Genomic DNA, 16,826 nt, shown 5'->3' with positions numbered 1-16,826 from the left:
ACACATGGCAACATGGTATGTAGGTAAATACATGAATGGCATCATTGGTATGTATGGGCTGTAATGCACATAATGCGGCACTGATAGGTAACCCCATTCAACTTTAGTAGGCACAGTACAAAAGGCACAGTAGAGTATAATGACGTGTGGATGGTTGTCTACTTACAAACTAGCGTCTCAAAATGTGAGTGTGGAAAATGAGTCCAGAGCTCCTAATCTCCCGTTGTTATTATCTTCTCTTTGCGTTGCATTCCCCTGTACAGTGTAGGCCTACCTGGTTCTCTGTGCAATCTGTGTGGAGGTGTAAAAAATGACACAATGAATAACAGAAGGCTGTCTGGAACTCCATACTGTGCTCTGCAGTTGGACTTAATATGATTACTGCATAACTCTGTGAATGAGCTGCAGTATTAAACAGGCAAACCAAGAAACAAACAATAGACTATTCATGGTCACCTAGTGGGAGATGAGAACCTCAACCCCTGGAAGACGTTCCTTGGTAATACCTTTTTTGCATGTTTAAAATAATAAAATAAAAAAGAAGATTCTGGATTATGATATTTTGGATTATCTTCACAAACCCACACTTCACCCATAGAGACGAAAGCAACTGAATGCCCCATAGGGACTGAATGTACAATAGTGATTGGCACACTGAATGGCTGCCTCCATGTTCAGACAGTTTCTTTGACAAACAGGCAGGCTTCCTGATTAAGTGCATGTGACATGTACTTTCACACAACGGGGAGGGGCACGGAGGCGTTCAGTAACCACTGAATGACTGACCTCAGGGTTGACCTGTGACCTCTCCCTGGAGGGAGAGCATGACAACACTGCCTCATTCACGTGTCTACACGATAGTGTTTTCGTGTAGACATCTACACCCATTCAGCCCATGTGTACCATGACTCTGCCCTGTCCTGCAAGACCAATTTGAGTACTCCTGTGAACCAGCAAAACCTCGAATCCAGGGGGGTAGGTTCCGCTCAGGACTGTTGCTGTAAACCGTGCTACCATGTGAGCCAGCATACCTTTCAGGCAACCCGAGCATAAATCAACACTATATACAATGAAGGACTGTAGTCTATTGTCTAAGGAAATCTCTCTTTTACCAGAAACATTTAACATGAACATGACATAGTGATCAACATGCTGAATGGGTGACACATTCATTATCAGTTGGCGAAGGATCTATAGTGCTAAGTAACCCTATGTGCTTTGTCATTTAGAATGAACGTGTCCCCCACAGACCGTATTAATGGACTCCCTTTAAACCTTCACGTCAGACCTGTCCTCTTTATCAGGCATCGCTCAAATGTTGGAGCTAACTTTTATCCATCCAAAACATTTCCTCATGTGTGGCCATATTCTGCATCAGTGTTCCTATGCTGACATGTCCAATGGCACAGGTGCATTGCAAACACAAATGTCACCCCATGACATGTGAACAGCACGAAATTGTACGGGCCAACTGCGGTAAGTCGCTCTGGATAAGAGCATCTGATAAATGACTAAAAAGGAAAATGTAAGTACTCTGAATAGTTATTTTTTGAGAGAATTGTCTATGGCTTGTTGTTTCTGTCTTCCCAGGCGGATGATTAATGTCTTCTCAGGCTGATGATTAATTATTTGTGTTGAGTGGTAAATATTTGATAAATCCTTTAGAATCATGTTACTTGGACCGCTTTGAAGTGAGAAGAACAACCACGAGACACGAATCAAAACTGAATTTCAGATTTGTCTCAAGAGGTGCTTTATATGCCCATTTTAAGGTTATTTTACATCTTTAGGATCTTAGTCAGAAGGGAGAATTTTCTATCGAAACCAAAGCCAGTTTATGGTAGGCTATAGCTAGACAGATTTTCTTAGACTCTAAAGGCATTTATCCAACTTCTCTAAATGCATTTATCCAACTTGCATGTATTTTTTCAGTGCAAATGGAAACCAAGGCAGGTTTAAAGCCAGCATATTCATCTAGGAGTTGTTGTCAATTATTATACATCAAATACCCAAATCAAGAGCTTTTGTTATGTCATATTGCTTGATGGCATATGATTTGTTTACAGATCCTAGACAGTACCAGATTGTGAGTGCATTTGAAAACAACATTCTCTTTATTCTAAAGAACTGATGGTTCTCTGGGCAGGCCGGATGTTTCTGCCAGACACACCAGAAAGGTTTCTGTTTCCAGTCTATGTTAATGTTACTGCATGTTGCTTAGCAACCTCCCTTCCCCCTTTTCTCCATCTGCTCCCATTGGCCAAAGTGGATAGTGCTACATGAAGTGTTATGCTTTGGCTTTTCGAGGTCTGAGCACACAAAGAGAAGCCCACCAATGGAAGTGAGTAAACAAGAAAGTGAATAGAGAATTTATGGTTTGGTGATTGATTTCTTGTCACCCTCTCGCTGGCACTGCAAGCTCTGGTGGAAAAACAAGGGAAAACAAAACACTTGTTGACAGCTGTTTCGACAAAAGCATCCAGGCTTGCCATATGCCCCACTCTGCACCATGCAGGCACGGTAGAATATCAAATTAAAATGTAAAAGCCAAGCATTTATTTATTTATATTTTTTATTTTACCGTTATTTTACCAGGTAAGTTGACTAAGAACACATTCTCATTTACAGCAACGACCTGGGGAATAGTTACAGGGGAGAGAAGGGGGATGAATGAGCCAGTTGTAAGCTGTACACTGAGTGTACAAAACACCTGCTCTTTCCATGCCAGACTGACCAGGTGAATCCAGGTAACAATTCTGATCCCTTATTGATGTCACTTGTTAAATCCACGTCAATCAGTGTAGATGAAGGGGAGGAAACAGGTTAAGAAGGATTTTTAAGCCTTGAGACAATTGAGACGTGGATTGTGTACGTGTGTCACTCAGAAGATTAATGGGCAAAACAAAAGATTTAAGTTCCTTTGAACGGGGTATGGTAGTAGGTGCCAGGTACACTGGTTTGAGCGTGTCAAGAACTGCAACACTGCTGGGTTTTTCACGCTCAACAGTTTCCTGTGTGTATCAAGAATGGTCTACCACCCTTTCGACAGCTTGTGGAGTCCATACCCGATGAATTGAGGTTGTTCTGAGGGCATTTCACACCGGTTGACCTCCTCCTTCTCTGCAGCAACCCCAGCAGCTGTGCAGAGCCCATCTGAGTGATCCGGGACAACAGCATCAATGTAACAGTCTTGCTTCCGTCGCTCTCCTTGTCCCAACCTGGGCTTGAACCAGGGACCCTCTGAACAAGCATCGTTAGCTATCGCTCGAAGAAAGCCGGGGTTCTTGCAGGGCAAGGGAAACAACTGCTTCAAGGTCTCAGAGCGAGTGATGTCACCGATTGAAATGCTACCAGCGCGCACAGCTAACTAGCTAGCCATTTCACACCAGTTACATCACCACACTGTCATGATGAAGCTGAGTGCCTGCTTATCCAAATGAAAGATAAAGCTATCATTCTTGGAGCTACCAGATAATAGGCTATTAGTGCCCTGTAGTGCTTGTGTCACGGTAAGAGGATAGACAGACATGGGGTGGCACACTTGAAATCGGCAGATATTGAGACATTTTTAGAGACCTACGTTGTTACTTTTGTCTAAGTACTTGAAATGACTGGATTGTCGCATTGCTCTTTTTTAGATATGTGTAGCTACTGTATTCTATGACAAAAGAATCAAGTAGTCAGGTCACACAACCACTCAGGGAGTTATAACATGGGGAAAACTCAACAGTAAGCCTGCATTCCATGTCTGAGTCAAAACACCACCCCGAAATAATGTGAAACTTTCAACACTCTCTCAGGAAATAACCTGAAAATTAATCATTCTCACATAAACACGTTAGGGTTCCCGATTGTCTAAGCCGACAGGAATCCACATCTTAGGTCGTGGCTTGTCCTTTGGCGGTGACAGTGTAGATGAGGTCTTCCAGTTAAAGAATGATCAAATCTTATACTCTATGTCAGTCAAATGGCATTTGATCTATATCTATATTGTGTGTTTAAAAAAAGAATAATCCCAGTTTCATCTTTGTATTGTTCTGTACTTTTGGCCAGGTGCCTAACAATAAGTCTAATTGTTTATCCTCTCTCTATCTGTGATTCTTTGTGTATTCTCTACCAAGAGATCTTGGAGGGCAGCCTAGAGTCCTTGTGAGGCAACCGTATCGTCCCTGGTAAACTTTCAGCTCAGTGACATTCTCATTACACTGGCTCTAAAAGCTGAGCTGTCAGGTTGTGCCCAGACTGGCTCTCTAAAAATGTCCATGTGAGACATTGTGTCCATGTGGTGAGCCAGCGCCTTCCCCAGGACCTTCACACGTGCCAAGCCCACTCTGTCCTCAGGATCTGGTCATTGTCAATGCCCAATAACTGTCAGGGCTTTTCATGGCCATGCTAGCTAGCCGCAGCACCAACAACAACTACCCTCCAATCTCAGAAGCACTAACCTTTCATTAGCCAGGTCAACACACTGGGTGGATGTTTTTCCTCCTGTGAAAAGAGTGACACCTCACTTGTTTTTCACTTTATCTTGTAAGAACTTGTAGGATTATCAGAATACTCCAGTCCAGTAGGAATGTGTTGGCCATATTTTCCCTCTCGACAATTGCTAATGGTCTTTCCTGAAACACTAGAAACCCAGAAAACTAGAATATGTAAAAATTGCATGCATTTCCTTTTATATTGCAGTTGTTTAAAACTGCTAGCCCCTGAACATCCAATGGCTCTTATGTGGAATGTGTAGAACCCTCAGGCTCACAGCCAGTATGGAAGCTGTTTATGGAAGAGAGGGGTCCTCACAATTAGAGGACTAAGCTGTTTCTCTGGCCCGGGCCTTTTTCGAGGCGTGTTTGGAGATGTTTGGTGAGATCCACGCTCAGCACTGGACAGCTTCTCTCCTCTCTGCCATTTGTTGAGAAAGAAAAAGTCAAAACTATATTGCGTAACAGCTCCCGCTATTTTTCTCTGTAGTACACCAGACCTTGTGGTGAGAGCTATGTTATATATGAACACGGCTCACTTGAAGTCTCAGAATGAGAGTAGGGATCCCTGGCTGTGTGAGGTTTATCATAGTTCAGCTATTTTTCTTTTAAGCAAGCAGACAGCAGTTCTCGAACATGTGGAGCCTAACGGATTGCTACAGCACACAACAGCTGTTCTCATTCACTGGTAGTGACACTGAGTTACGAGTTGAAATTAGACTGAAAAAATATACACTTAGGGAAATATTTTCCACCATACCAGTATCACATTACTCTCATTTGTCTTTTTTTTTAGCTTTATTTGTTTTTTTTATAGTGTTTACATCTCTTTTCATGCTTCTGAGATAGACAGTTGGAAGCTGGATGAAAAAAAATCACAAAACACATGCGACTGTCAACCATGCAGTTTTACAGTTCCACGAAGACCATAATTACATTTCAGCATGCCAATGTTATGCATACATGTTGTTAATGAACTTAGTGAAATGGATTGACTGACCAATGTATGTAATCAACACAGTAAGAGAGCTTGTGAGTCAAGCCCCAGGGTTGTCCTGTAGCTAATTCCAGACATCTTGTAATGTCCAGTCTATTCTGCATGGGCTGGGTTTGGATGGGGGGGGCCAAATGTTTTGATATGATCTGCTGCAGTTGTTGAGTGGGTGCCACATTCTCAGGAGGCATGTGGTGACATGTCCATCTGGGCACGCCTTGTGCTGAAAGCAACCAGAACCCCAGACTCCCTTGTTGGTCTGAGGGTGAAGGGCCCAGTCCATATCACCTCACCCAGTTAGTCTCAGAAGTCAGAAGACTGAGGAGAAAGAGATCTTAAAGAGGGTCTGTCTAGAGTCGTAGGCTTGTTGACTATCGGAGAGGGCGTCCTACTCCAGGCTGGTTGATCTGGTTTACAAAGAATCTTGTAAGTAAAGTGTGATCTTTAATGTGATGTATAAGAGAGAATTTAGTGTCTAATGGGAAGTGAATCAGAGGATGTGTTTTTACTGTATGTATACATATTACATTCACAGTAAAATGTCCGCCACAAGCAAGTTGTGTTGGACTCCTCAAATATTAGACATGAGTTTGTCACATGACATCTGTCAAGCCTCAGAACAAACAACTTGCTCTGGCTTTGAGGTGATCCTTGATTTTGAAGCTGTGCTGAAGGAAAGGCTACATTTCTGTAGCTATCTGTGTTGTGGAGCCTCAGCTGATGCATATCTACAATGAATATGCGTTTCTCTGTTAGTCCTGAATCATACATTAGGGAGAGTGAGCTTTCCTTTAAAAAAAATTGTACACTTACAGTTGATGTCGGAAGTGTACATACACTTCGGTTGGAGTCATTAAAACTCGTTTTTCAACCACTCCACAAATTTCTTATTAACAAACTAGAGTTTTGGCAAGTCGGTTAGGACATCGACTTTGTGCATGACACAAGAAATTCTTCCAGCAATTGTTTACAGACAGATTATTTCACTTATAATTTACTATATCACAATTCCAGTGGGTCAGACGTTTCCATACACTAAGTTGACTGTGCCTTTAAACAGCTTGGAAAATTCCAGAAAATGCTTTAGAAGCTTCTGATAGGCTAATTGACATCATTTGGAGGTGTACCTGTGGTTGTATTTCAAGACCTACCTTCAAACTCAGTGCCTCTTTGCTTGACATCATGGGAAAATCAAAAGAAATCAGCCAAGACCTCAATCCTATAGAACATTTGTGGGCCGAACTGAAAAAGTGTGTGCGAGCAAGGAGGCCTACAAACCTGACTCAGTTACACCCGCTCTGTCAGGAGGAAAGGGCCAACATTTATTGTGGGAAGCTTGTGGAAGGCTACCCAAAATGTTTGATCCAAGTTAAACAACTTAAAGGCAATGTTACCGAATACTAATTGAGTGTATGTAAACATCTGACTCACTGGGAATGTGATGAAAGAAATAAAAGCTGAAATAAATCATTTTCTCTACTGTTATTCTGACATTTCACATTCTTAAAATAAGGTGGTGATCCTAACTGACCTAAGACAGGGAATTTTTACTAGGATTAAATGTCAGGAATTGTGGAAAACGGAGTTTAAATGTATTTGGCTAAGGTGTATGTAAACTTCTGAATTCAACTGTGTTTGTTATGGAGTGGCTGCGGTTCCAAATTCTTTGGAAGCCTCTTCCCAATAGCATAAAATCCTAAACTTCTGCGCTTGTGTGGGATTCTCTACTTTAGGCACAGTCTCTGCTCCACTCGTTCGGCTGGAATTTCAGTGATGAATGTAGAATGGTGCTCATTTAATCAAGTTAGATCAAAGCCAATATTCATGGATGCTAAGGGGAGCCAGTCTTCCCCAAAAAATTAACCAAGAAAAAATTACAAAAATAAAATTGTGTCTTTCGTCTCTCTGTGTTTCATCATTTTCCTTCAATTTGCAAGAGGCTGAATGTATCTCACAGGAGAAAGCATGTGAGCGAATGAAGCAGCACCTCTCTGTCTCTCTACGTGTAGGCCATCTATCTGATGCTGTCTGGTCCAACGAGTATGACATTGTCGCCACCCGTAGCATTGAATGCAAGGGAAGCCAGTGAGTATTTGGCCTTGATAAAAAAATATATATAAAAAATGTGACAGTCAGCTTTGAGCTAAACTGAGCGAGCTCAACTGTGAATGGCCCTTTCGCACCCAAAAAAGTGTCAAGTGAAGCCAGCTTGGATTTTGCCATCACTCCTATCAAATCGCATTGAGAGCATACGTCATACGACAGAAACAACTTGAATTGTTGCATCGCGTTGTGTTGTTGTCCTCCGGTGGCTAGCTAGCTAGCTAGCTAAAATTGGCACTTTCCTAAATTAGCCATGGATTGAGATAGGGATTTGAACTTGTGGTAGTACTTAATTCTCCATACTGGCAAATGATTATAAAGGCGATTCTGATCCAACCATAATTCATGGCCTGAGAGGATGGAAGTTCAATATGTAGCAGTGGTGATTTTAAATCTTGGTGGGGCAAACTCCCCCCCAATTGTTTTTGAGGCATGCCAGCAAAGCCACTACACAACACTAAACAGTAGTGATGCACCGATATGACATTTTTGCCCGATACCGATATCCGATATTTTCCTTGCCAAAAAACCCTGATACCGATAACCAATATTTACATTTTTTGCAGCCTTTTAAGCATTCTAGTACAGTTAAATAGTTAACACACACCCACGGACGCAGCGGTCTAAGGCACTGCATCTCAGTGCAAGAGGCGTCACTATAGTCCCTGGTTCGAATCCAGGCTGTATCACATCCAGACCGTGATTGGGAGTCCCATAGGGCGGCGCACAATTGGCCCAGCGTCGTCCGGGCCGTCATTGTAAATAAGAATTTGTTCTTAAGTGACTTGCCTAGTTAAATAAAGGTTACACACCACACTGACCAAAAAGTTATTTTGTTGGCATTTACGTATTTACATTTACATTTAAGTCATTTAGCAGACGCTCTTATCCAGTGCGACTTACAAATATGTCCCCATTACCAGTGAAACATAATCAAAACCTATTTCTTTCACTTACTTGCTGTGCTATTTCGTTGTTCATTTGTTCAGTCATTTCATTCTCAATCAGGATTTCAATGAAACGCCGTTTGGGTCTTTGCGTGTCAAAAAAGATACACGTATATAACACTATTTGATGTGTCAAATAACACAACATCTGTTTCGGTAGCTGTAGTTAGCTAGCTAACTATATACTGTAGCTAGGTGTCATCATCTAAAATAACCCTAATTTATCAGACAGTTCTTATTTAATTAATGGTGGTCGGACCCATTTATATGAAGCTAGCCAAAATAAGGATTAGCAACATTCGTGGCCTTTGCGGTTAGCCTTCAAAATAAATGTATGTCTATTATTTGTATTAATTTGCATTACTGTCAATGACATACTTTTATTTTGAAGGCAAACTGCAAATTCCACTATTGTGCCTAATCCTTATTGTGGCTAGCTTCACAACACTTAACCCGGTCTGGTCGAGCAACATTAGCCAGATGGAGCTAGCTGGCTGCTTATAATGTTAGCTTTGGGCAACAGGGTTAAGTTGCTGACTAGCTATTTATTTTCATGAACTGAAGTTCAATTTCAATAGGTAAATAACAAGTGGCAACCTAGCTAATACTTACTCACAAGGATTCCTAAATCATTGCTAAGAATAATGAAAATGACTGCAGGTTCTACTGGTCATTGTTTACAGGCTGGTTGTATTGGTGCTAGCTAGGTACCAAGCTATAGCTAGCTACCCCAGAAGTTGCAGTCAAACAAATTATGCTTTATTACCAACGTGGTATTGTAAACACATCGTTTGTGGCCGGTGTTTGCTTGTTTGCGGACTTTTTTGTACAGCTTTGACAGTGCTACTGTATCTTCTTTGACATACAAAGACCCAAACGGCGTTCCATTATATGTATGTCGTGAAGCTAATAGCAGTGCTATTAACATCTGAAAAATAGCGCACTTGGTAGTGTGTATCGGTGTTCGACCAGTCGGTGAAAGCCAACATCACCCACGACAGAGAACGTTTGATTGTCAAGGGCAATGAATTCCATTATCTTGACTTTAATGGATTTCGCCTTTGTATCGCTGAAATGTTCTTACTCTTTCAAATGACTGCTCGACTTGTTGACTGCTCGATACACACAGCAGACATTGTGGGCTAGTTTAGGAATGCTGTGTTGCACGTGTAGCATGAAATATTACATTATGTCATGTACCTACGTATATAGGTATGCACGGTAGCTTTGAAATCAGTTTTTAACATCGGCGTTAAAATAGACATCGGGCCGATAACGATTTTGGCATTTTTAGCTAATATTGGCCGATTCTGATATATCGTGCATCCCTACTAAACAGTCCATTAATTGCATTATAACGGTGACAAACGGTGCCCACAAACTGTTAGGGTCTACATAAAGCTGTCCCAACAGCCAAGTCAGAACAGTAGGCTAAATTATGAGGGGAAAATAGACCAAATTATTAGGGTGAGGCACATGGGCTACTAACAGCTTACTACACAACATACACTAAGTATTACTTTCTTAGCTACAGTATATCTCCCTGGCATATTATACATAATTTATGTAGTAGCATACAATCATTTTTGGATTCACATTGTTGTGTTTTTCTAATTTGAACAGGAAGGTGGCGCGGCGGTCCTTCGTGGCAAATTTAGTCATCTAACTTTGTCAGCTGCCATTCTCTGGATATATGGTGCTTTCAAGACAACTGGGAACACAGTGATCTTCAGGTCGGAGCTCTTGTTTTCCAGTCGGAGCTATTTCTTCCCCAGTTGTCTTGAACTCACGGATGTCTGAGATTTCCCAGTTCCGAGTTTTCAGTTGTTTTGAGCACAGCAGAAGTCATGCTGGATTGACAGCATGGCCAATGTTGAATGTTTATCATTTTAAGCTTGGAAAATAGACCATTAAACCCATACTTAGACCACACACTCACTATAGCAGGCTAGGGATTGCCTTGTAATGCCTGCAGTTAGCCACTGATTCCTTCCAAACCACTCTTTGTTGAATTTGCCATTTCCAACTTGTTGTGTAATGTTTATGTCCAATGGCCGGTGAGCACTGATACGTTTTATTTATAATTTATCTTCATTATTTCTTGAAAAGGATTTGCCAGTAGATTGTCGACTTCATTCATGATGATGACTGCTAGCTAAGATTTTGAAAGTATGATGTTGAATAAAAAATGTTTTTATATAACCTTTATTTGGCAAGTCAGTTTAGAACAACTTCTTATTTATGATGACGGCCTACCCCGGCCAAACCCTAACCCAAATGACGCTGGGCCAATTGTGCGCTTTCTTATGTGACTCCCAATCATGGCCGGTTGTGATACAGCCTGGAATTGAGTCCAATCAAAGCTACTCTAGATATAATGTGATTTGACATAATTTTATCTGTGGCCAATGACCTTGAGCCTTCTTGGATGGGCACTTCTAATGTAACTGTATGGCAGCACCCAAGGGGCTTGAATTGTCGAGCTCTACCCGTAGATTTTGCGGTGATGTAGTGTCCCCATGAGTGACAGAACACTGAGCCAATCACGGCGCAACTAGAGAACATTACCAACCCCTATGCTCCGTATTTTCCGCTGGCTACCCCACCACCACAGAAAACACTGAGTTATGCTGAAACAATTGCATTTTGGTGCTGCCTTACTCAAGCAAGCAAAAAAAAGACCATGTTTGTATGCGGCTTTATTAATTCAATGATTATTTATATTTTTACATTGTTTGGAAACTGATATGTGACACGTATTAATGCCAAATTAACATGCAAAATAGGCACATAAAAAAAATCTCAGTACGTCGTTTTTGGGTCTTGAAGTGATTAAAAACAGGGGGAAAATATATGTAATTTATATTATGTAATTAATACCAATTATGTGTATAGATACCAATCATTAACATCAATCAATATGTAATAATGTACGTAATGTGAAATTTAACTGTTGGAATTTATTTTTCTATTACTATATCACAAATCATATTATTGTTATTCAACTATTTATTTGTTTCTTGTTTTTGATATTGATTAATTTATTTGTACAGTTTTTTTGCTGCCCTGAATGACAGGTTGCCACTGTGTAGAAGGCTAATGCAAGCATTTTAGCCCGGTAGCCTAGGACAACAAAAAATAAAATGCATGTACTGTATGACAGAGTGATAGACCGTTTTGTCAACATGAAAGAGAGGAGGATGGCACTGCCGTTTCTCTACAAGTAGGGTGACATTCTAACCACACCGCCCGCGTCATTGCACCCACACCCGCCAACAAGCGTCTGCGTAGACAGGCGCTAAAATAGAACTTGGTTCTATTTGTGATGCTTGATGCGCTGCAACTCTCGGCTCTCCCATCTCCTCATTGGTTTTTAGGAGCATATACCCACATGGGTGATTGAAAGATGAACTGAGGTCCACACTCCAGTTCAGTAGCTAGCTAAATTGCCACGAATGTTTAATGCTTTTCGACCTGTCCCCAAATTAATATAGTTGGTCCAGAGTTCGTTTTGATATTTCAACCTGTGTGTCCTGATCGTGTCTAGTGTGGATGGACAAAATCAACTTGCGCGCGATCACAGATGCACGTACACGTCCGGTCTAGTTTTTCTACTTGCACGAACGCACGCACACGCACAAACACACACACAGAAATCAGAACCATGCAAAGCCACATCATATTTAACTTACATTGATTGGACTTAATAATTTTTGGTATCTTTTAGTTGTCACTATATTAGACTAAGCAGAGGTGATTTGATGATGTTGAAGTTGAAATGGTGCTGGAATAGTGGAGGCAGCTGTCACGTTGTATAAAGGATTGGAGACAGGCGCAGGAATACGTAATAAGGGGGGTTTAATACTCCACCCAAAAATACAACATGTCATGAAAGGCAAAGGGACGAAGCCCAAAACAAACACGTATACAAAAACACAGGGATGTAACCCAAACAAAAGATCGAGGTTAAACCTCTAATAAATACACGGGTCAGGTCCAATTAGCAATGGCCGACCAATCAGCTGCTTGGGGGAATTCAGGAAGCCATCCTGAAACACACACATACATACAAATACACAAACCACAACACAGAAACTGGGGAACGTAACAAAGAACTGCACAAAGGCCTGACCTCAACCCCATCGAACACCTTTGAGATGAATTGGAACGCCGACTACGAGCCAGGCTTAATCGCCCAACCTCACTAATGCTCTTGTGTTTGAATGGAAGCAAGTCCCCGCAGCAATTTTCCAACATCTAGTGTAAGGACTTCCCAGAAGAGTGGAGGCTGTTAAAGGAGCAAAGGGGGGACAAACTCAATATTAACGCCTAAATCTCTTAAAAAGCACTTGAATGCACGCATGTTGTATAAACGACTTCACCAACTGGGAAATACGAGATTCCGAAGAGCATTTGAAGGCAGCATATGACTGCCATTGATGACATGTTTTTAATGATATACGATGATATTGTAGTGGCAACCTTGTGTTGTGTAATTGTAAATTGGAGCTAGAGTTTTGTTAATGTCCTGTATTGAAGAGAGAGCTTGTTCTACTTCTGCAATTTGATAACACACACACACACACGTGAGATGTATGCAGACTCCTACTTTGCAGAGAGCTCCACCCATGTATTATCTGTCAACCAGGAAGTAGTAGAGTTCACAACGGAACCACACTGTAGCATGTAGCTATTCAGTAATGCTCGCAACATTCGGTCTAAATGATTTATTTGCCTTATCTATGGATTTATAATTGTTGGAAATAATCAACATTCAAATAACCATTGAAGATGGTTGAAGAAACAGCATAATCTACTATACATTGTGATTTCCAAGTTCTACTGACCTCACTGCTGTAAGTTTCCAAAAGTGAAAGTAAACCTCAATTCCAGAAGCCATCACAGAAGAGAGACGGTGGTGGTGAGAAAATGGCATCTAAACCTTCCCTCCCAGAGGAGGATCTCTGCTGTACTGTGTGCTGTGACATCTTCAGGGATCCGGTTTTCCTGTCATGTACCCACAGCGTCTGCAAAGCCTGTCTGAAGGAATTCTGGAAACAGAAGGGATCTCGAGAATGTCCAATGTGCCGGAAAAGATTGTCAATGGATAACCCCCCATGTAACCTAGCTTTAAAGAACCTGTGTGATGCCTACTTACAGGAGAAAGGTCAGAGATATTCAACAGGGTCAGAGGTGCATTGCAGTCTGCACAGTGAGAAACTCAAACTGTTCTGTCTGGATGATAAGCAGTCAATTTGTGTAGTGTGCCGGGATTCAAAGAACCATAAAAAGCATGACTGCATCCCCATAGATGAAGCTGCACTGGATCATAGGGAGGAAGTTAAGACTGCACTAAAGCCCCTAAAGGAGATGCTGGAGGTCTTAAATGAAGTTAAACTGGCCTGTGATCAAACAGCAGAGCACATTAAGACACAGGCCCAGCACACAGAGAAGCAGATTAAGGAGGAGTTTGGGAAGCTTCACCAGTTTCTACAGGATGAAGAGGAAGCTAGGATTGCTGCACTGAGGAAGGAAGAGAAGCAAAAGAGTCAGACGATGACAGAAAAGATTGAAGAGATGAGCAGGGAGATATCATCACTTTCAGACACAGTCAGAGCCGTAGAGAAAGAGCTGGGAGCCGACGATATCTCATTCCTGCAGAACTTCAAGGCGACAGTCAAAAAAGCAAAGTGCACCCTGTCAAATCCACAGAAGGTTTCAGGATCACTGATCCACGTGGCAAAGTACCTAGGCAACCTGCAGTTCAGAGTCTGGGAGAAGATGCAGGAAATAGTTAAATACACTCCAGTGATTCTGGACCCCAACACGGCCCATCCGCATCTCATCCTGTCCGAGGATCTGATGAGTGTGACATACAGCAAAGACGCACTGCAGCTTCCTGATAACCCAGAGAGGTATGACGACCTCTTTGTGGTCCTGGGCTCTAAGGGCTTTAACTCGGGGACACATAGTTGGGACATTGAGGTTGGAGGAAATAAAGCCTGGGCTCTGGGTATAGCTTCAGAGTCTGTCCAGAGGAAGCAAACGATTGGCTTCAGACATGGATCCTCTGGTGTGCAGTGTAAAGACGGGGAATATACTACACATTCCTTGTCGGATGAATGTACTCCGTGCACTCCCCTCAAAGTGAGAAAGCCCCAGAGAATCCGAATGCAGCTGAACTGGAAAAAGGGAGAGCTTTCGTTTGTTGACCCAGTTGATAACGCGGAACTTCACAAATTCACGCATCCTTTCAAAGAGAGAGTTTTTCCGTACATGTCTACTTTACGTTTTAATCCTCTGAGGATCTTGCCAGGGAAGGTCTCTATATCAATTGGTTCCGCCTCTGTCTAAACCAGGTGTTAACATGCTGTAAATGAGTCAGTAAAATATCATCTTATTCGGTAATGGACAGCACTTCTAGCGACTTAAGTCTTTATGAATACAGGCCTTGATAGTATAGCTTTCTTCGACATGAGTGTGTGTTTTTTTTAAATTGTGAGTGACATGGGTTCATGGTTTGCCTGTCAAATCATTGAATTTTAAAGGGAAAGAAACAAGTGCCATTATCCCATGGGGAAATGTGGGACTTAAGAATGCTATAGCATCCAGAGACTCAACAGCTGAAGAAATACGAACAACATCATGATTTACCTCCCGTAAGGGTGGGGTCCTGCTAGTGTAAATATGTTGCATTACATTTGCCGTTATCGTGGGGATTTACATTGGCTGTGTGTTTTTGTATGTTTTTTGTATTTTTTAAATGCACCTTTATTTAACCAGGTAGGCCAGTTGAGAACAAGTTCTCATTTACAACTGCGACCTGGCCAAGATAAAGCAAAGCAGTGCGACAAAAACAACAACACAAAGTGATAGGACATACATTGTAGATTTGACATCATGACATTGTGACAGTGTGAGGCATTGTTCAAGCCTCATTGATCTATTCACAGTAATACCTATTTGTATGTTGGTATTAATATATCCTTAATCGTTTTTTATTCATTATTTTCTTCTTATATATACATATATAACAAATCTGTCCAGACTTTATTTAGCACCTGATGTTCATGTCCCAATAAACAGTGCCTTCCTAATACATTTAAAATAATAAACAAAGCTCTGTGTTTTCATTCTCTTGCAAGAGGCAGTAAGAGGTGGCAATGGTTTTTAAGAGATTAATGTTGATGGGAAATGTCTAGATTAATGAGTGATCAGTGGCAACCCGCCATTCAGGGCAGATGGGGCACAGCTTTTAAGCTGTTTTGCATGTTTTTTTTTTTACATTAATACATGTCACATATCAGTTTGCAAACCATGTAGAAAATGCATAAAATAATCATTGCTTTCTTGAGTAAGGCGGCTCCAAAACACAGGTGTTTCAGCCTAGCTCAGTACTTTCTGTGTTGATGGGGTAGCCAGCAGAAAATACGGAGTGTAGGGGTTGGTAATGTTCTCTAGTTGCACCGTGATTTGGTAATGTTCTCTAGTTGCGCCGTGATTGGCTCAGTGTTCTGTCACTCATAGGGACACTACGTCACCGCCAAATCTAAGGGTAGAGCAAAAAAATTCAAGCCCCTTGGGTGCTGACATGGAGTTACATTAGAAGTGCCCATCCAAGAAAGCTTAAGGTCATTGGCCACAGATAAAATTACGTCAAATCACATTAAACAGTGCATTCGAAAAGTATTCAGACCCCTTGACTTTTTCCACATTTTGTTATGTTACAGCCTTATTCTTAAACGGATAAAATAATATAAAAAAATACTCAGCAATTTGCAAACAATACCCCATAATGATGCAGCAAAAACATTTCTTTCGATTTTTTTGACAATTTATAAAAACTAACAAACAGAAATACCTGAAGTATTCAGACCCTATGCTAAGAGACTCAAAATGGAGCTCAAGTGCATCCTGTGTCCATTGATCATCCTTGAGATGCTTCTACAATTTTATTGGAGTCCACCTGTGGTAAATTCAATTGATTGGTCATGATTTGGAAAGGCACACTTTTTATTTATTTAACCTTTATTTAACTAGGCAAGTCAGTTAAGAACAAATTCTTATTTACAGTGACGGCCTACACCGGCCAAACCCTAACCAGGACGACGCTGAGCCAATTGTGCTCTGCCCTATGGGACTCCCGATCATGGCCGGTTGTGATACAGCCCGGGATTGAACCAGGGTCTGTAGTGACGCCTTTAGCACTGTGATGCAGTGCCTGAGACTGCTGCGCCACTCGGGAGCCCACCGGGATCCCACATGTCTATATAAGGTCCCACAGTTGACAGTGCATGTCAGAGC

At 41.5% G+C, this 16,826-nt stretch overlaps 2 protein-coding genes across 7 annotated transcripts in view; both read left to right on the top strand.

Moving 5' to 3' along the window:
• LOC129836113 (sorbin and SH3 domain-containing protein 1-like) overlaps positions 1 to 16,826 on the top strand; it is a 77,112-nt gene that overhangs the window by 739 nt on the left and 59,547 nt on the right. Inside the window, exon 1 of one of the 6 annotated variants that reach the window (XM_055901914.1) lies at positions 5,764 to 5,898. The exons of the other annotated variants lie outside the window; for them this stretch is intronic. The gene's annotated coding sequence lies outside the window, so the exon portion shown is untranslated. Of the gene's footprint in view, positions 1 to 5,763; positions 5,899 to 16,826 lie in introns of those variants that run through there. 6 annotated transcript variants of the gene reach the window in all.
• On the top strand, positions 12,683 to 15,764 carry LOC129836114 (E3 ubiquitin-protein ligase TRIM35-like). Its single transcript, XM_055901920.1, has one exon. The coding sequence runs from the start codon at positions 13,452 to 13,454 to the stop codon at positions 14,874 to 14,876; it is 1,425 nt and encodes a 474-aa protein (XP_055757895.1). The 5' UTR covers positions 12,683 to 13,451; the 3' UTR covers positions 14,877 to 15,764.

The sequence above is a fragment of the Salvelinus fontinalis genome, chromosome 37, assembly GCF_029448725.1.
Source record: "Salvelinus fontinalis isolate EN_2023a chromosome 37, ASM2944872v1, whole genome shotgun sequence".
Classification (NCBI taxonomy): domain Eukaryota; kingdom Metazoa; phylum Chordata; class Actinopteri; order Salmoniformes; family Salmonidae; genus Salvelinus; species Salvelinus fontinalis.
This window is presented reverse-complemented; position numbering and strand designations above follow the sequence as displayed.

Excerpts from the sequence above, each read along its gene's own strand:
- LOC129836114 (XM_055901920.1), top strand. The coding sequence starts at position 13,452 with ATGGCATCTAAACCTTCCCTCCCAGAGGAGGATCTCTGCTGTACTGTG.